A 21,395-nucleotide genomic window follows, 5' to 3' on the forward strand; every position below is an offset into this window, starting at 1 on the left:
GGTTCTACTGTGTGGTCAGCCATGTGAGTCTTGAAGTTCTCAAACAGGACATGTTGGCCAGTGATGCAGTTACATAATTTTGGAGACCAGACTTAACAGTCTTACAGAGCATCTCTCTGTGTTGCTTTGCTTACTGCCCTGGCACCACCACTGATGTTGACAGTGACCACGTCCTGCTCTTTGTTCCCATGGCCTGGCACCCAAACATTCCATTTTGCTTACATGCTTAATAGCATGTTGATGTATCTATCCTCTGTGTGACCATCCATCTCTGTATGATTCTTTACTCTGATTCTCACCAGTCTTATAGCGGTGGGAGGAAATCTTACTGGAAAGTCAGGTGGAGTTAATACCAGAGCCGGTCAGTACCAGAGCACCCTATGAGGCCCTATCACTAACAATTATCTTTCTGTTTTCTGTTGCCCTGATCTGCCCTGGGCTTGGCAGACATTTAAATTTACCACATTGGCAGTGACACTACTACATGGTGGGCCATAATGGGAACTTAAAATAGCAGTTAGACCCAAATGCTCAGGGCAGCTAAAATAAGCCGGCAGTTGCCTGCTCATTTGTAGTTGTGTTTAAGATTTACCTACTTCAGCAGCCTTACTTTCCCCAAAGCAAAAATTAATACAGTTCTTATTTTCAGCAAATGGAAACATTTCTAAGGCTACTGACTGAGACTTGCATTTTACATCGCTGTATCTAGCAGGATGTCTCATATTTCTATGGAACTTACATATAGATTGTATGGTGGAACTTGCCTATAGTTTTACTGAAAAGTAGGATTTACTTCATTGTATATACAGTTAGGACTAGGGATGTCAGTGTATTTGTTTTCTTATGCTAAATTTTCAAACACTACAGGCTTTGTACTCTGTTACACTTTGAGGGTATTCTAATGAGGGGGGAAGACCCATGCAAAGGATATTTGATATTTCCTGCAAGGTATTCTTTTCTCTTATCCGAGCCCTTGAGCATGAGGCGACAGAGAACCTGCCACTTTTGCAAACCTTATCATTATAAAGGCATTTCAAAGAGCCAGTTCTGGAAGAATTAAGTATCAAAGGACCCCAGTGATAAGCTCCACATTAAAGTCTTTACACTGTAAACAGAACTTGATAAATGGTGGCACTTAAGTAAGGCAGGTGTTTGAAAAAGACACAACGTATTTCCTATTGTCTCAAAAGGCTCATCTTTTTTCTTTCTTTTAAAAAAAAGTTCACTTATACTGTAAGGCAGATCTAATCATTTAATTTCTTTATCTGAAGTACCAACATGAAAACAGATCCAGTGTCAGTGTATTAGGATGTCCCCTCCTCCCTCAGCGGTTTCCATTTCCCCAATATGAGCTATTCCTCACCAGACACTTTACTTCCATTTTACCTCTGTTTCTGAGGTCTGCGGTTTCCAAATAATATTCACCGAAGGCAACAGTGTTAAGGTAAGAATGTTGTTCTGTTCTTTACTTTCATAGCAAGGAAACATGCCTGGTCTACTCAGTGATTAATAATAAAAAATTAAGGGTGCAATCCAGCCACAGCTAAGCAAGTCCTTTTTTCAGCAGGAATTCACCAGAGTTCAGTTCCTGCACCTCTCAGGTGGGCACCATTGACATTATAAGAGAGCAAAGGAGGCGTTCATCGTGAGTTCCAGCACCTCTTTTTCCAGAAAAACAGCACTGCTTTAAAAGCACCATCAGTTTCAATGGAATAATTAAGCCAGTGCTGAACTCTCCCCATTTGAAATCTACAGGATTTGCATTAGAAGGATAATGCTTACAGTGCCAATATAAAAAAGCAGACGGCTGCTCATTAGTAATTCATACAGCGGCTTGTTATAAATGTATTGTTTGAAATGTAAAGATATAAATGCTTTAATTGTGACCTGCTGAATCCCTCAAATGTATAACGACAGCATGCAAATGCTCTGAAATAAAACCAATGCTGTCTTTGATCAAATGGGCACCAGTTTTGCTAGCAAGGAATATGGGGGATATTTTGCTGTTTACAAAATGCTCATTTTAAGTTGTGCTTGTGCTAACACAGAACAGGACGCAGACAATATATACTATAGAAGATGGTGTTCGTGCAAGTGTGTTTTATGAAGTCACTGTAGTAGGTTTAGCTTCTTAAGAGGATTTCTTGATAATGGTCAATGAAGTGTCAATTAATGTACAATAAAATAATGACAAAACAGACAGAGTATAGAGTGGGAGTTAGTAATTCAGAAAGGCTAAAAGAAAAAACATTAGCTGTACACTAGTAATGGAAGGAAAGCAACAAGAAGTGCAGCAGCTGTGGAAAAAATATTAGGAGTGGGGAAAGTACCAAATGTATGATTTAAAAAAAAGTCTTCCTTGGCCTAGTTTGATAATGTGACACTGCTTATAAAAAGTTTCAAAACATACATGCAAGAGAGTATTGTACATCTGCCTTAGATAAAGCAACTGGTCTATTGCGACAGGCTGATGCCTGAAACATATTTGGGAATTAAAATTATCTCTTTGTCTACTACACAGATGGTGCCAGAGGGCAGGATCCATCAAAGTTGTTCTGTCAGCACAAGAACTCCAGAGCAGATTTGGGAGAGGCATGGGGTGTGAGGAGAGGAGAGGGAGGAAAGTTCTGTTGTGAAGACGGAAATCTTTGTGCCAGCGGAATGACTTCACTGGATACTGCTCATGGTTTTTACATATATAAAGAGCCCTTAAGTGTTAAGACACTTATTTGCTCTAGATGAAAAAGCTAAAGGCCAAAGACTCAAACTCCAGTGTTGTTCTCTACTGAATTTTACTAAAATCTATGGGATTTGTTCCTTACACATAACTGTGCCCAACTGTGTCTCTCTATTATTAACTTTGCACTAGTGATGGGTGAGCCTCCTCTGCCTCGGTTCACTTCAGGTTGGCTTCGAAAGAAATTGAGTTCTCTCCTCCCAAATAGGGTCCACTCCCAACCTCGTAGGCACTCAAACTTATCTTCCGCCGATACCTCAAAATCCCCCCCACTTATCAGGTGGCAGTTCAAATAATAATAATAATAATAATAATAATAATAATAATAATTTATTTATACCTCACCCATTTGGCTGGGTTTCCCAGCCACTCTGGGCGGCTTCCAACAAAATATTAAAATACAATAGTCTATTAAACATTAAAAGCTACCCTAAACAGGGCTGCCTTCAGATGTCTTCTAAAAGTCTGGTCATTGTTTTTCTCTTTGACATCTGGTGGGAGGGCGTTCCACAGGGAGGGCGCCACTACCGAGAAGGTCCTCTGCCTGGTTCCCTGTAACTTGGCTTCTCGCAGCAAGGGAACTGCCAGAATGTACATTAAGCTGTAGGGAGACTGATGGAAGGGATGCCTTTCCTCCCTATTGCTCTTCTCTTGATACTTTTGTGTGATATGTAGCCGGGCACCAGACCAACCAAAAGGAGCCTTTGGGGATGTAGTCTGCATCTATGTGTAGCCGTGGCCTAGGTGCAGCACATTTTCCAGGGCCCACTTTGGCTGGGCCAGCATATTGCTACACCCCATGGAGATGGGAGGCCTCTCTCTGTCACCTTTCCCTGTAGCCTGCACACAGTGCAACTTTTGTTACAGCCATATTGCTGTCTTCACTGTAGTCCAGTTAGTGGTGTGGGAGAGTAGGGTAGGGTAGAGGGGCCTGAGGGAATCAGCTGAATGGAGAGGGCTTGGGACACAATGAGTACAAGGAATTCTTCTCTAGCTCGGATCAAAATCTGAACTGAAGAAAAATTCAGGGATCATGTTTCGTGGTTGAGCTACTACTATCCCTTGAAACATGGATGCGTTCCTTCCAACATTTCTCCAATGAAAATAGGAGTGTCCTACCTATTCCATCATCATCACCATCATAATTTTATATATGCCCTGCCCACCTAGCTGGGTTGCCCCAGCCACTCTGGGCAGCTTCCAATATATAAAAACACAGCAAAACATTAAACATTTAGAAACTTCCCTAAACAGGGCTGCCTTCAGATATCTTCTAAAGGTTGTATAGTTACATATCTCCTTGGCTCAGGGGTGGCATAACTCCATACCTTCCAATGTTTCTCTGACAAAAATAGGGTCATCCTACCATACCTTCCAACATTTCTCTGATGAAAATAGGGACGTCCTAAGGAAAAGTGGGACATTCCAGGATCAAATCAGAAACCGGGAAGGCTTCGGTAAATCTGGAACTGTTCCTGGAAAACAGGGACACTTGGAAGGGTCTGTGGTGTGTCTCAGCTTGTGGGCACATAAATTTCATGAAGGAAGTCCCAAACTCTGAGATTTGCATCACTTTCTTCCTGAGTAGAAGCAGTAAGAGCACCCATTAGCATGTAGTATACTAAGAAAACTATCAGCTGAAAATTCATGTGATCAACAAGGTGTATTTTGCATTCAGCTATCCATATCTAAGTGGAGAAAAAAGCACTAGGACCAGCATTTAAAGGTTCAGTAAATAATTCCTTGTTACAAAGGTAGTTTCCTGTAAATTGCCCTAGGCATTAATCTCTATAATAGATTAATAAATGCATTTTCCCCCTAGCCAAAGCACTTTAAACTCCCACAGGTTTCAACAGGAGAGATTTATGCATGTGCTTAAATCTCCCACTGAAATTAATAGGACTTAAAAGTGCTTAACTTTGGCTGGATCGTGTGAATTTTATTGCAAAGTTAAAAGTTTTTTCACTGCTGCCACTTAATTCCATCTGTAAAACTAAACTGAGAAGTCTGTTCAGGTTTGTGTTCAAAAGCTTCTTTGCTTGCGCTTTAAAGGGTCGCTTTTCAGGAAACCGTACAGACAGGAACTCTTCATATAGCTTTTATATCTTTCCTTTCAAGAAACACCCCACATATGTGCCACCAAGGGGCCTCCATCACTTGGACTGCAATTTAGATCAATCCTGCCTCTTCAGTAGTGGAAAACATTACCTTTTACAAAAAATACTGTGCGGCTATTTGGAAACAAATAAAAGCAGACTATTTTATAGCTACAAGAAAGGAGTAAGATTGCTTGAGATATCTGTTTCTAACTATGCATTTCTGCTTGTTTCAGGGCTTACAACAGCTGTGCAAGGAACTCCAGTGCCCAAGAAACAGCTGGCCACATCTCTCTAGAAACAGTATATAGAGTGCATAATATCATATGTGTAGAAACATGGAGATACACCAAGTCAATTCTGCAGGTTCCAATCCATTGGATTGTGTCTAAGATCACAGGCCTAGGTTATCCAAATGGGCGGGTTGTGCAGACAGGCCTGGTTAACCATGGCTTTAGGGTTTTTCACCTCTCTGCTTTTCCCTAAGTTATTGGTTGCCAAGGGGTGGTGGGTGGAAGGAGAGTGATGCAGTTTGGGGACAATTTAGGGCAAAACCGACCTTTCCCTGTAATAATGGGATCGCATAGGCTATGCCAAAAGTCACTGCATACTTGTTTCCCCTTCCCTCGGGAGTCCTTGCAATATACGAATTCTTTCTCCACAAGCAAACTGTCCATCAAAATGATGGGTATTTAGCGAGCAATTATATAGCTGCCAGTTAGTGTCAATGGAGTAGAACTCTGTCCTTCCAACTTAATAAACACAATAGAGTTATCACTGCTGACACTTGGAGGATTTAACAAGTTTCGTTTTGTGCTAGTTCAGCGCCTTTTCCAGGGAAGGTACCTGCTGTCTGACTCCTTTAAAAAATGATCGTATGTCAGGGACCGTGCTGAGGAGGGCTGCACTGAGGAGGAATGGAGGGAGCCTCCCCCTCCCCCTGCTCCTGATCAGAATCCTGAATCTTCCCAGGACAGTATAGATTTGGAACAGTGGTTTGCAGAGGGGCATAGTTCAGAAGGCAGAAGCTGGGAAGTACTAGATGGGGAACAGCTAGGAGGAGAAGAACCGGGAGAGAGTTAACAGACTCACTGTCACTTGAAAGTGTTCATCTGCTCAGTCCAAGGTCAAGAAGAGCAGATAAGGTGGCAGCAGACAAAGCACAGTGGTTGCAAGATCAGGTTACAAGATGCGGTAGTGACGGGGTGACTAGGGAGGAAGTGGGTGGAACCCTTAATTGGGAGCACCTTCATTCCTAGGAATGGATTCTTTGCTCTCTCGCTGTGATCATTAAAGTTTCTAACTGGTAAGAGACTCTTTTATCTTTGTTCTGCTTATCTACTGCCAAAGGGGGAGGAAGGAAGCCAGTTCCCTGAAGCCTGACATCCTATCACACCCATTGGCACTTTATTGCATAAGTAGTTTTTGGCAAATAATCAATTGCTTGCTGCATCTCACACAGACAAAAGAAATAATTGGCTCTAGCCTTAAGGAAAGGCCCATTGAAACCAATGGGGCTAACTAAAATTCCATTGATTCCAGTGGGTTTACTCTAAAAAGGATAAGCCTAGCTAAAGCTCAGAAAAATAGTATAGTCCCTTATGGGCAGATGCACACACTTTCTACAAAAGTGCCCCCCACCGCTCTGTTTGTTCTAACCATTTTATTTCTCTTTGAACATTTTTGCAATTATATTGTTAGAAGATATGCAGCACAATCATCACAATCATCTCTACATCACCACTCCAACATAAGTCTTATCGTTGTCAATGGGACTTACTGCCAGGTAAGGGTGTACAAGATTTCAGTCTTAAATCTTATTCATTTGATGATTTATACAAAATACTTGCATTGGACGTAGCATGCAGAAACCATTCGCCATAATTTGAAGAATCAAATATACCGACTAAATTGAAGCTGAATGATCTCTTATTTATGCTAAGATTCTATTACTTATCTCAACTGGACTAAACTAACATCTGTTGTATGGCAGATTCTTTTAAAAATATTAACACATCAAAGGGCAAAAGCTGGATTTGATTAGTATTGTTCAAAGTCTGTATGCTTCTCTGGTAACTGGGCTTTGTCTGCTAAATCCCCTTTTCCTTTAAATAATAACATTCAAGGGAGATCAATCAAATGCAGCCGCTGGAATACAAATGAATTAATATGATACAGGTGTAATATTCACATTCAGACACCTCAAGACACAGTTGATTGCAGAATCTTGAATAGTTGGAATGTTCCGCAATAAACTGTACTGGAAGAGATTGAGGTGACAAGGCCTGTGAAATTTCATGAAGCCATTTAGAATTTCTATCCCTACCCTCCTTCCCCAGCTATAGTTCCTCTTCTTCCTTTTTGCACCATCTTTCTCCCCTCTTTCCTTTGCCTTAGTGAGGAATTTTTACACTCAAGCTTGAGCTTTCAAGAGGCAAGAAAAACCTTCCAAAAAACCCCACACCCATCACAGGTTTTCCTTTCAGGTTTTCCTAGCTCAAATAATATTGTTGCTTCAGATCCACCTTCAGTGATTCTTCTTCAATGAATGATCCCAACCAGTTAGGGATTACACAGAGAACCTCTTAGGGTCCCTTCCAACTCAACAGTTCTATGATTCCATGACTGCAGTCTGACACAGCCAATGAGATTAGGCTACATCACTAACGGATAATGAAACCATCCCTTTGAGCAGTGGAGATGCGCTTCTAATATTTTTGCCTTGCTGTGCCGTGCAAGAGGTTACATTGCCTATTTAGCCCTGCACAACCAGGCTTTGTCCCCAGTCCAACTCTAGTGGCACGTTGCTGTGTGTGGCTAAGTGTGGTGGAATGTGGATGAAGTTAAATATTCGGATGGGGAAAAAGAAACGTGTTGTGAATTAGTGACATCAGCGTTTGGTTGTGCATCCAAAGACATCTTCAGCCTCATTCGGCTGCAACTGTGTCGGATTGGATCAAGATGAGAAGTATCAGCCCAGTTTCTCTGGCAACAACAGCACATTCCCTCTCTCCTCTTTTTTTAAAAAAATATCTTTATTGATTTTCCAATAAAAAACATCCAATCAACATATCCAATCATAATCCAATTAAACAAAAAACAAAAACAAAAAAAGACCAAATTATAATCCAAATTGTAATTATTGATTTTTCGGGGCTCCCCATAGTCTAGACCTCTGAAGCATATCTCCAAATCTCAGTCCTGCCTCTTCTTGTTGTTTTCATATTTTCCACATCCCAATTTAAACCTCTCTTCTCGAAACACCACCCTCTTGCAACCCTCCACAAAGAAGTGCTTAAATATTATATCAATCCATCAATCGTCTTCAGGCACAACGAAGCACTTCCATCTAATTATCAGGACAGTTATTGGCATATTAGGTGGAGGGGAGTCAATACCTCAAAGCTGAATCTTTGAAAAGACAAAGATGTCATGTGCCGCAAGTTCTCATGCCTGGGAAGTGGGGAAACAGCTCATTCTGGATGGGGTTGCACTCCCCTGCAAGGCGCAGGTCCAGGGGTGACTCCTGAATTCAGCACTGTCACCAGAGGCTCAGGTGGCCTCAGTGACTAGGAGTGCTTTCCCCCCAGTCTCACTGGTTTGCCAAGCTCTGGCCCCTTTTGGACAGAAATGACTTGGACACTGTACTCCATGCTCTGGACACTACCAGATTGGACTCCTGCAATGCGCTCTACATGCAACTGGCTTTGAAGATGACTCAGAAATGTCAACTGCTCAAAAGTGCAGTGGCCAGATACCAGGGTCCATTTAGATCTCTATTTCAAAACAGAGACACATCTGGAAATGTCACTTAATGGCTTTCAGCAAATGCTAAAGACTCACCTCTTTACCGTGACCTTTGATACCTGAGATACATATTTTTAAGACCTTATTTTGAGATTGTAACTTTTTTAAAAAACTGTTTTTAATGTTGTATTTGAAATTGTTGCAACCCACCCTGGGACTTTTGCGTGAAGGGAGGGTAAGATATAACAGCAGCAACAACAACAATTTCAGAATTATGATTCTGACTAGGTGTGCTAAATTCAAATGGACTGCAGGACCAATAGTTTGCCACCAAGCAAGGAACACACCCATATTTTAAAACTGAAAATAACTCATCTGTCTGCATCATACAGCAGCGATCATGGATAGATTTGCACCTTTGTGCTTAAAAAAATAGCTTTGTAAAGAATAGAATGTGAATTCAATTCAATAGAATGAATTTATGAAGTATTAGTAAATGAACTACTTATGAAGTATAGGTCTTTTTGGTAATTACTGAATATTGTAACAATTTGATTATTGTGGAATATTAAGAGAAAATCTTTATTGTATTGCTAATTGTTTATACCAGGAATAACAATGACTTTAGTATATATTGTCTTCAGCTCTTAAATTGTCTGACTGTTTATATAGATATTTTTGTATGTATAGGATGCTTATAAATAAATACATTGATTTAAAAATGAACATCAGATTTCAAACTATAAAGATAATTCAATAGTATATTCAAAACAAACAAACAAACAAATTTCTTTCCAGTAGCACCTTAAAGACCAACTAAGTTAGTTCTTGGTATGAGCTTTCGTGTGCATGCACACTTCTTCAGATACACATGCACACGAAAGCTCATACCAAGAACTAACTTAGTTGGTCTTTAAGGTGCTACTGGAAAGAAATTTGTTTGTTTGTTTGTTTTGAGTATGGCAGACCAACACGGCTACCTTTCTGTAACTGGATCAATAGTATATTGTGCAGGAGCATTTCAGGAGGTCATGTTGGTCTACTCTTCTCAACTATGTCCCCCCCCCCCCCCAGGATTAAACTACATACTGGAAAAAGGAAACATTATAATGCTTCCAAGATTCAATTATTATTGAACAATATGTAAGCGTGTCTCTATATAAACTGATTTTCACACTGCATAAAAGTTTAAAATTACTTATTCAATATTTACTATCAATACACGCTTTCCCCAACTCCACAGATATATCAACATTTCATGCAGTTTAATATGCTTTTTTAAAATAATAAAAAAGACATACACACAAACCCGTTACAACAGAAGGAACTATTATTTTTGCTTTTGTCTTAACAGGGGTCTTTGCTGTGGCATCTGATTACCATCCGAGAATCAGAAGATATCTCTCTCTCTCTCTCTCTCTCTCTCTCTCTCTCTCTCTCACACACACACACACACACACACACACACACACACCCACACACCCACACACACTTAATTTTTCATTTACTCATGTGGTGGGATCAGCTGTCAATAAATTTCCTCCCTACTTCACAATTTGAAGGCCAGTCATTATTTCAAGTACAGGTGCCATTAAAATATTATCACCAGCTGGTAAAATGGCAAAGTTTTAAAACAGCTTGATACATCAATCATATGGTTACTGTATGCATAATCACAAATGTCTTCCCATATACACTACACACAAGTGTGCATTATAAGAAAGGTAAAAAGGTAAAGGACCCCTGGATGGTTAAGTCCAGTCAAAGGTGACTATGGGGTTGCTGCTCTCATCTTGCTTTAGGCCGAGGGAGCCGGCGTTTGTCCACAGACAGCTTTCCGGGTCATGTGGCCAGCATGACTAAACCGCTTCTGGCGCAATGGAATACCGTGATGGAAATCAGAGCGCATGGAAATGCCACCACAGCGGTACCTATTTATCTGCTTGCACTGACCTTCTTTCAAACTGCTAAGTTGGCAGGAGCTGGGAAAGAGCAATGGGAGCTCACCCCGTCACGGGGATTAGAACCGCCAACCTTCTGATTGGCAAGCCCAAGAGGCTCAGTGGTTTAGACCACAGCACCACCCGCATCCCATCTATGCATTACATCGCTGTTCAGATATAATCCTTTACTGGATATACCCTTTGCCAGTATACTGAAGTGCACCTTATGAAGTAATGATTATAATAATTGGGTATCTATTGAAGCTAAACCAAAACAATGACTTTGAAGCCCTCCAAAAACGAGGACCCCTTTCCAACATCCTTCTGGAAGGCTCAAAAAGAGCCAAAGTGTTTTAAGCATGGCTGCATAGCTGTACTACTATTTCCCTTTAGGTTTCATTCCGCATTACTTGTCAGTTGGATGGTGTAGCGCTGGTTTGTCTGGTGTATCTTTGGAGATCTGCTTATCTATTTCTGCAGCGCTATTTCTCTTTAAACTAGTTATTTTCCCATAGAAACAAGTGAGTTCCCGCATAACCAGATTTGGTCACATGAGATTATCACTGAGAACCAACAAGCTAATTCGGAGTAATGTTCAGGAAGCATTGCCTTCACTCTGAACTGATATCATTTGGTTTCAGTGGTGTTGCTATGTAGCAACACCTGACTGACATGTGATGATGCCATTATTACTAACAAGATACCTAAGCTACTTCTCTTTCAGAAAGAAAAAAGTTCAACAGCTGATGAGGCTATGTAGGCACACTAAACTAGCATGAGAGAATGAGATTTTCAGGGAACATCTTGAACCACCCTAGAACACCATCCAAAATGTTTAGCTGTAACTATCAATCCCTCCACCCACCTGCTTCAGAAATGAGGAGTGCATGCATTTATCACAAGATGAAAGTCACATTAGGGAAAGAACACTGACAAAGATGATGGCTGGAATGATTCTGTCAACAGCAACAAAAGAATTCACACACAAAGATGAAAGTACGAATAATTTGCTAAAAGATCACAGAAGAACCAAAGAATATTTCAGCATGTTCCTTTTCAAATGTAAGAAAACTATTATGCCAACAATATTGAGACAGATGTACTTTTACAATGTACCTGCAACTGTTGGGCATGCACAGGAGCGAACGCAGGGACCCATTTGCTGTGTGTTGGGTCTAGGTTAAGCATGGTGAATGGCAGAGGGATCTGCTGTGTAAATCAAGAACATTTCAGCATGGATTGACAATATGGACAGACTAGTTACATACGAACGAATTGCATATCGATGCAAATTAAGAATGGATAAATATGAAGAAATCTGGAAGGAATACTTAAGCGATAAGGCGGGAAGTGGTGGGAAGTAGGGGGGAGAGGTGGGGAAATATTGTTAAAAGGGTGTAGTTATAGGTATATCAGTACTCAAATCTGAATTGTTAAATTGTATTATTAGTGTTATTGTGGTATTGAAAAAACGATTAAATGATTTTTTTAAAAAAGAACATTTCAGTAGGGACAGCATTAGAATCATGAATCATGAATAGGACTGATGACATTAGTAAATTACATCATATTATTTAATATATCTTTAGGAGCTTATTAAGAGAATTAATGATATTCTCTAACCACATTATATTACTTAATGTAATTACATATATTTGATGATAACAATGAAACGTTAATATTGAAGCAAAAAATATCAATAAAATGGTCGAAGAGGATACGTTTGAATCACCTCTTGCTTGACAAGAGTCCTGCTAGAGAACAAATAGCTGTGTGTGGCAGAAAAAGTGGGTTTCATTGAATTTCCATGCGGAACTGATGCAACTTTTACAGGAGCAGATTGGAACACGTACAGTTTGATTGACTGATTCATGTGTTTCAGGAACCACAAAAACAAAATAGATTGAGACATTCTGTTTTCACTGAGGAATACCCAATTAAGGCAGATGAAATTTAGGATTTAAGAACATAAAAATAGCTAGCCCTGCCTGATCTCAGGAAAGGCACAATTTTGCAAAACCACAAGCGAGACAGGAGGGGAAAAGCCGACCCCTGCTGCTTCCTCCCAGAAATTGGTATTCAAAAGCATTCTTCCTCTGAACATGCAGGTAGCCACTGATAGACATATTCCCCATGAATCTGTTCAACTCCTTTGGTTTCATGTCATTTATGTACATAAGAGTACCATACACACAGTTTGGGGGTCACAAATGCTTACTGTGGGAAGTATAGTGATTGTTCTGCATGAACAGAAGTACTTTCCAAACTAAGGCAGCTCATATTTGCAGCCGTTGAACGATCTAGCAAAATGTATTTTAAAAATTGTTGTAGGGAAAATGGCTTAACAACTTATTATAGCTAAGCAACTTAAAAGCAGCTCATTTTGTACATACCTCTTCAGGTTAGCTCTTCGTTCTTCCCCAAACAGGGTAAAATATGGTTTGGGATGCTGCAAAAGAATGAGCTACAACTCAAACCATGTCGTTTCACAGATCCCCCAATGCCTGTATTATGAACTTGGTGGAAACAACCTCAGGATCCAGGAAGATCTGCAGGCACCAAACAAAACTCAAGAAGCAGAGCTCACTCCATCAGCTCTGCTGCGACAGGCCAGCTCCATCAGGCCTCCTCTCCCTTCAGCTGTCATCTGGGCGAAGCCATTTCATCAGGCTGCCTCAGTGGGAAAGATAGGAAGCCGGGTTCATTGCATCCACTTTTCTGGAGTCCCAGCTCCACCAGGGACGTCCTGCCTCTCAACTGTGCCTGCTTGAACAATTGTCTACAAACTGGTGCCTGAGTTTCGAGTTTTATTTTCCTCTTTCCTCCTTGTTCCTTTTCCTTTGTGTGTTGTATTTTAAATTATTTATTTGAATGTAAGCCTGCAGGTAGGGAGTGTCTTGCTTTGATTTCATGTAACCTGCTCTGGAAGCCTTTTTTGGCTGTTCTAAATAAATAAATGTGCTCTAAATAAATAAACAGATGCACACACACCCATCTCTACAAAACAGAGTTCACGTGTAACAATAAGCCAGGACTGCTGGCTTACGGTGGATTGTTGCAAATAAGCAGCTTCCTAGTTTATCACTCCTGCTTCATTCCTTCCCAGGAATGAGTAGAGAAACAAAGTAAGACATGGCTGTGCTCAACCTCCCATTACATCCAAACCTAAGATCAAGGCACGTTGCACTCTAACAAGACAGGATTTGTAAGTCAGGAACAAACCATGGTTTAAGGCTGACAAGCAATCATGGCTTGCACAACCCTGGGTTTGGTTATAACAAGAAGCCAAGCTTGATTGTGGCTTCCTAGTTTGGTTCTCCCGATTGTGTCAGAGGAGGAACGAAGCTGGAGTAAGCAAATAGTGTGTCTGCACACAATAAACCATGGTACACCAGCAACCCTGGTTACTTGTGACATAAGAATGTGGCCAAAGGACACCACAATTAGTGTGCATATTTAATCCGTATTAGCTGTTAATATAGTTACTTCAGTGCCAAAGGCAGAAAAATCTCACCTTTCCCCTTCCCTTGTGGTCAATGACATTAATTACACATTAAATAGCTAACATTTTGTATTTTTTGTCTTTCATGACACCCAAAATCTACTACTTGAGATGTCTAAACAGTAAAGGACCCCTGGACGTTTAAGTCCAGTCAAAGGCGACTATGGGGTTGTGGCGCTCATCTTGATTTCAGGCTGAGGGAGCCGGTATTTGTCCACAGACAGCTTTCCGAGTCATGTGGCCAGCATGACTAAACTGCTTCTGGCGCAACAGAACACCGTGATGGAAACCAGAGCGCACAGAAATGCCGTTTACCTTCCCGCCACCTTACCTGTTTATCTACTTGTGCTGGTATGTTTTTGAACTACTAGTTTGGCATGTGCTGGGACAGTCATATTGTCACAGTCATATTGAAATAGTATTTGTTTTAGATCACATTGGTTAAAGAATTCAAACTTTAGTAGTTATGGAATGATTTCCTCCTACCTGAGGCATTTTTCTTTCTGACAGGGAAAGGAATATACTTAGATTGCACCAAGCACTAAGTGTCTTCCTGGTTCAGAGTATATTTTTAATAATAGATAATATAAGTCCACACATAAAGGCCATGACAAACTCTGCAGTATTTCAATCTTTAATTATTTAAGGGTGTTGCAACAATTATTCCCCTATGAAAGCACTGGCACTGAAGAATAGCACATTTATTGTCATATAAAACACTTCCACATCAATTGTTAATTCCAAACAGCAATCCAAAAACAAAGGATGAATTAATAAAAGCACATTTAATTATTGACAATTATGAAGCCACGAAGGACAGGTGACACAACAATTAAATCAAAAAGCAATTATTTTGCATAGACACCAAGTAGTATCCATATAATTAAATTAAATTATCAGACATAAATTATTATTTATTATTTTATTCTGTTAACTACAAGGTAATAGAACATTAAGATGGACATTTTAAAGCAACAATAACAACAACAACAATACAATCAACACATTAAACTTGTTTGAGAATTTTAGAAATGTCTATTTTGTTCTCCTTTTTCAACACAATTATGCGCTGGATGGAGTGTCAAGTGTTTAGAGTCTTTTGATTTCATTGTATGAATTATGTCAGACATTGGCAGATCATTCTTTTCTCCCAAAGCATTAAAAAAAAATCAGCATATAGTAAGACTGAAGTTAGTAAACAAAGCATTGGACAAATATCAGCAATGAGGTATTCTGACGCTTGACAATATTCAGCAGCAGAGGAAGAAGTATGTAGTTGGTTTTGAAAGCAAGATCCTGACTTCCCTTTTAATATAAAAGACTATTAAAAATATAAATACTTTCAGGCACTATAATAAGTGAGTGGAGGCACTTTTATGACAGAAAACTCCATCTTTACATTAACACGGGTCAAATAAATATTCTTTTACTTATATATACTTCATCTGACTCCAAGGACTACTGAAGTCAAGAACAGATGGTGGCCAATGACTTAATGGTGAAAGGTTGAAATATATAAACACAGAAGAGGATTGATAATATCTACTGCATATCATATTTGTACATAATTTCAATAAACAGAATTAGTTGCACCCTGAGCAAGTTTGTTGCACTTGGACCCTACTGACAACAATGAGAAATATCAGGAGGAGGAGGAGTTTGGATTTGATATCCCGCTTTATCACTACCCGAGGGAGTCTCAAAGCGGCTAACATTCTCCTTTCCCTTCCTCCCCCACAACAAACACTCTGTGAGGTGAGTGGGGCTGAGAGACTTCATAGAGGTGTGACTGGCCCACGGTCACCCAGCAGCTGCATGTGGAGGAGCAGGGAATCGAACCCAGTTCAGCAGATTACGAGTCTATCGCTCTTAACCACTACACCACACTGGCTCTCAGCAATCATGACTAACTTCCCACTGATTTCAATGGAGCCCAAGTGCAATGAACTTGCTCTGGATCCAGCCCAATGTACTGCTGAATTAATGCATTTAGGATAAAGATGTCAGTTCACTTATAAAGCTTTATGAGAGAGAACAGAAACCCATCTAGGAGTAAATATAGAAGTTCACAGCTTCACCAAGTTGGTTGGTTACTTCCATTCACATGAGAGGGTATTGGAGCTACAAATGAAGACAAAAGTAGCTTCACATATTCTAATAAACTTAGAGCCTAAATAATTTTCTATTGCATTTACTTTTAACTGAGTAAAACTATTATTCTTTCCAGTACTGGCGGCTTTGCCATGTCTTGATCTTATTTTCATTTATGTTCTAGAATCCATGCCTCGCTAATTGGGTTACTGGCATATTCATGCATTAGTTCCAACATCATTAGTTTTTACCATTTCAGAGAGTCATTAAGGAAAATAAATATTACGAGGTATGATCCAGACACATCTTTAGCACCACTGGATTCAAATGGAGAGAATTCAGCCAGAGGTTAATTTTACAATTGTAATGAGTGCAATTTAAGCATGGAAATGCTTCGCAAAATATTCTGGTGCTGAATGTTCAGTATGCTCTAGATTGAAAGTTCTATTTGCAGCATGAAAAGGTTTTAAGAATTAATTAAATATTTTTCGGCATATAAAATGTTTGTTTATAAAATTGACTTCGAAACAGCGGACGATAAATCACTGCAAATGGATATTATAGTATTAACCTGATAGATATTGACATAGTTAAAGAGAATGCTGAACAATTTTGCTTGCAAAATTGTTCTTAATAAAACCAGAGGCTTCTAATAAATGCAGTGAGTTTTCCAGCACGATCTGCTTAGCTAGACTAATCAGTGTTATTCTGTTATCCAGTAACTCCCACTATCCAATTCTACTCCCAAAATAATAGTATTGTGATTATACTAAGAACATGACTCAAGCATCTTTAACTACAACCTACTTAGGGCTCATCCATGCTTACCTTAGCTACGCACAGGTCTGAACTTTCCAAGTCTGTGTCTGAGCGCTTTTGTTTCTTGCCCCAGCACTTTCTCCATGAAAACCTGCTCTTTACCATTGAGTCAGAGCAAATGGCAATCTGCAGAAAACCTGAAGTGCTGTTTGCTCCAATTCAGTGGTAAAGATTGGGTTTTCCTGAGGGAAAATAGCACTTGGGCACAGACTGGGAAAGTGCAAACCTGTGTGGTAAGCATGGATAAGCCCATAAACTGCTTAACTTTGGCTGGATAATTCACATTTTGGGGGGGAAATGGCACCTGTGAAAGCATCAATGGCAATAGCTATGTATGTTTTTGGTATAACCAAGGTGTGATCTTGTTCAAACACAATAATAAAACATGCCTTGTTGCTCTCCCCTTTGTGTGTGAAGGGAGGAGACTTAAATCTCACTGGTTTGTTCTAAACCATTTTTTCCCCATTTCATCTGAACTCAGGCAACTGCAGTCTGTACAAACCAGGAATAGATACTTTAAATATCCTTACTCACACACAAATGAGACGGGGGGGGAGAGAGAGATGGGGACACAATCCCTAGACATGTGCAGACTAGTGCTTATAACTTCAAATCAAAATCTATCTGAACCATAAAATGAAAGCTGTTGTATTTTATACACAATGCAGTATTATACATATTTCTGTAGCCAGCAAATATGAGTCTTTATCACACACTGTATGGATGGCATGGTATACATTACTGAATATAAGGCAAGCCAGCTATATACACAACAAAGAGTGTTCATTATTTTCTATGTACAAAAATAAATATGTAGAAAACATTATAGACTTTTACGCTGACTTTTAAACAAGTCCCCCTTTTCATTGTCTTCAAAACCAGTTAGTAACAAAAAGCTTAGTCACTCTTGATGATCAGAAACCTACATGTTTGTTCCCACACCCTAGAGTGTACAAAGCATCAACTTGACTTCTATTGGAGTCACTGAAATTGCCACCATTGACTAGCCACTTCCAAGGCTTGTAGCAATGCAGCAGTTACAGGGGTTTACACCAAGTAGCAAACTACATATACAAAATGCATACTGAATGCACTGTTCTTCTTGTATTTAAACAAAACTTCTACTTAATAAACAAAAAGGCAAAGGGGAAAGGAAGAAAGTAAAATAAATATGATAGTGAATACTACCGTACCGATTTCCATGGTCCACGATGCCATGAAACTTCAACAGGACACGCATGTATGTCGCACTGTGCTCTTTCAGGTGGTTTCTCTAGCAGTTCACAGTTTTGATCATTCAGCGCTTGGCCATTTGCAAGCTGACAGATCACCAGCCGTGTCTTTATTCCATCACCACATGTCTGAGTACACTGCAAGTTAAATACAGATCAGCATTTTCATGAATGGTACTGTTATCAAGAAGAGCCCGTAGTTTATTGCTCATAATTTTAATTATCAAAGACATCTGTATTCCTTATTCCAACCAGCTGTGTGTGGCATTCATTGGGTTTATCCTTTCCATATGAGGAAAACAAAACTGGTGTAGCCACTTCTTTTACATAAATGTGTATACTGCCTGGTTATCTAGAACTGGTGTTTTTTTGTAAGGAAAATAGCTATATTAGTGTTGTTCTTATGTGTTTACATTGGTTAGGCTGATACAAGGTGATTGATCAAGTTCACTTCATAGATGAGTGGAAATATAAACCCTGGTTCCCCAGGTCCTAGTCCAACAGTCTAAAAACAACAACTACTACTATTATTACCATAAAATGCTTCTTTAAAAAAGAACTAGCTAAAAGAGGAAGCCTATGTGGGTCTAATGGGTTTACTCCCAGCAAGCGTAGTGAGTTGCAGCCTGTTTTATATACCTGTAGAAAAGGGTTACAATATAGAAGACATAGATATTTGAGAAGCATGACACAAAATGATAGGTGAAAACAGAAGACGATAAGGGGGGTGGATTCTTAAAAATGAGGTGGAATATCCACTGTTAAAAATACAACAGACAGCAGTGAAATTAACGTTTCTTTACTATGCTAAAACATCTGCAAGTCAGCCTCATTCTCTACTTGTGAACCAGGGCTGGGTTTGTCTAGAAAATGGACTAAATTGGTAACAAATGTTATATTGCTGGGTTCATAATGCTGCGTGGAATTTGTCTAACATCAAATAGTAAGTTAGAAAGCATTAATAGAAATAAATACTCTTTTTTAACCAAATGGAGTCTAATCATCTTACTTCTCCCCAGTCCCCATAGTTCCATCTTGGACAGGGACCAGAATCGCAATGGCTGGAGTCAGGTGGTTTCAGTGCTTCATCACAGAAGCTAGCACTTCTTCCTTCCTCATCTTGGCACACCACGACCCGGCGGTGAAATCCACCAGCACAAGTACTTGAGCACTAGGAGGCAATAAACACAATACGCTTCCCTAGTTGTGTGAATACCAAAAGAATACAATAATCCAGTTCACACTTAGCACAAAACTCAGTGCATACACACAGGTGTGTTGGGTCAAGGAAATGAGATCACAGTCCCTTTGCTCCATCTTTGGTCCTGCATCTGCTGTGGTGGCTTTGAGCCGCTCTGAGCCCAGCTCCGGTAGGGGAGGGCGGGATACAAATAAAAACTTATTATTGGCTAAGTGTGCCACCTGAATTCAGACATGAGGTTTGTGGTGCTTCAGACAAACCAGGAGCTGCAACAAAGGCTTGCTCTTGGCTTACAGTTTGTGGTTTGTATGGAGTAGACAAAGTACAAGCTTGGGTTCAGACAGCACACAAAGTACAACCATGGCTTAGCTCACAGCTGCACCACAGCAGCAGGTCTAGAGGAGGAGCAAAGTGGCTGCAATCTCCTCTCTGGAAGACTGTATTTTCACACTATGCCATCCTTCAGTTTAGAGCAAGGAAGGAGAACCTTGTTTGCACCTAAAATATAACATCAGGGTTATATATAGTTGTGGTGTTCAGTGAGGGAAGGGAAACAGTATATGTGTTGACAGTTTGCATGTGGACACCTCTGGATCAGGGACCTACAGGATGGAAAAAGTGAACAGCAGCAAGATCTGTTCACCTTTAAAGCCCTAAACGGCCTCGGCCCAGTATAGCTGAAAGAGCATCTCCACCCCCATCGTTCAGCTTGGACACTGAGGTCCAGCTCCGAGGGCCTTCTTGCGGTTCCCTCACGGTAAGAAGTGGGGTTACAGGGAACCAGGCAGAGGGCCTTCTCAGTAGTGGTGCCTGCCCTGTGGAACACCCTCCCATCAGATGTCAAGGAAATAAACAACTATCTGACTTTTAGAAGATATATGAAGGCAGCCCTGTTTGATATTTTATCACCTTTTTTTCTGTTGGGAGCTGCCCAGAGTGGCTGGGGAAACCCAGCCAGATGGGTGGGGTAATCATCATCATCATCATCAAATGTTTGCAGAAAAATGTACACAGACAATGATTTACTTACTGCTCCCCATGGTCCTGTTCTCCACTGGTTTCCTTGAGGAGAGTGGTGATTCCTTGAGTTTACATTGTCATGTGAATCATGGACCTTGTGTATTGGAGGAAAATCCTGGTGGTTTGGATGTTCACGTGTATCCGGATTGTGGTGATAAACTGGCTGGCAGGGTGGCATGTTACATTCTTGTTCTTTTTCAGGGTGGCCTTCGGGATCACAGTAATTCTCATCAATTTGTTGATGGTGGTTGACACAGACAACTTGCCTTGTTACTATTCCATTACCACATGTAACTGTGCACTGACCAAAAATTAACCCAACATTTATGTGACACAACGTAACAGGAAAAAGTGATAACCAATGATTAACAATTATTTTTAAAAAATGCAATTAACAATTATCTACATTTGTGGAACAAGGGCCAAAGCAACTCTACGCATGCCTCATCAGAAATTAAACATAGGAAGTCTTTCTACCTAGGTATACACTGGCGTTCTAATATAAAATAGGAAAATAAAAAACAAAATGGGAAAAAGAGTAATATTTACAGGTGACCAGCTTCCAGATTGCCAAACACCACAGGGACTAAAGCAGCTTGAAAGTTCTTCGGGTCGTGGCAAATGTGCACAAAATGATTCTTCTGCTACTCTGCCGTGACCATCCCGGCAGCTTACGTAACGAGCACGGTTCCCCTTCCCACAAGATGCAGAACACTGCAAGACAGACCAAAACCAGAATTGTACTATTCTAACCAAAGAGGCACATACTCAGGACCCAGAGTCAAGAAACTTCTCTTTCCCTAAGATATGTTCCTTAGGGTTGGCATGCTAGTCAACTAGGGCGCCAAATATTCAATGAAATCAAGAATGCCACTGTGTAGTTGGCAGTTTACCTAGATTCTTTTCATTATGGTGCCATTTGTTAGCACTTGACTCCCTAGCCCTGCAGCTGTCAAGGTAAGCCATCCTGCATAACAAGACTTCTTATACTGGCCTTGCTTGAACCC

The 21,395-nt window shown here is 40.2% G+C and overlaps 1 protein-coding gene across 4 annotated transcripts in view; it reads right to left on the reverse strand.

The window, feature by feature from the left end:
* ADAMTS20 (ADAM metallopeptidase with thrombospondin type 1 motif 20) overlaps positions 1-21,395 on the reverse strand; it is an 81,642-nt gene that overhangs the window by 13,636 nt on the left and 46,611 nt on the right. For all 4 annotated transcript variants that reach the window (XM_053404741.1, XM_053404743.1, XM_053404744.1 and 1 more), the window contains 4 exons: positions 20,938-21,102; positions 20,399-20,689; positions 19,177-19,338; positions 18,129-18,305 (listed from right to left, as the gene is read on the reverse strand). In XM_053404741.1, coding sequence (XP_053260716.1) covers positions 18,129-18,305; positions 19,177-19,338; positions 20,399-20,689; positions 20,938-21,102 — 795 coding nt within the window. The remainder of the gene's footprint in view (positions 1-18,128; positions 18,306-19,176; positions 19,339-20,398; positions 20,690-20,937; positions 21,103-21,395) is intronic.

This window comes from Podarcis raffonei, chromosome 10 (genome assembly GCF_027172205.1).
Source record: "Podarcis raffonei isolate rPodRaf1 chromosome 10, rPodRaf1.pri, whole genome shotgun sequence".
Lineage (NCBI taxonomy): Eukaryota > Metazoa > Chordata > Lepidosauria > Squamata > Lacertidae > Podarcis > Podarcis raffonei.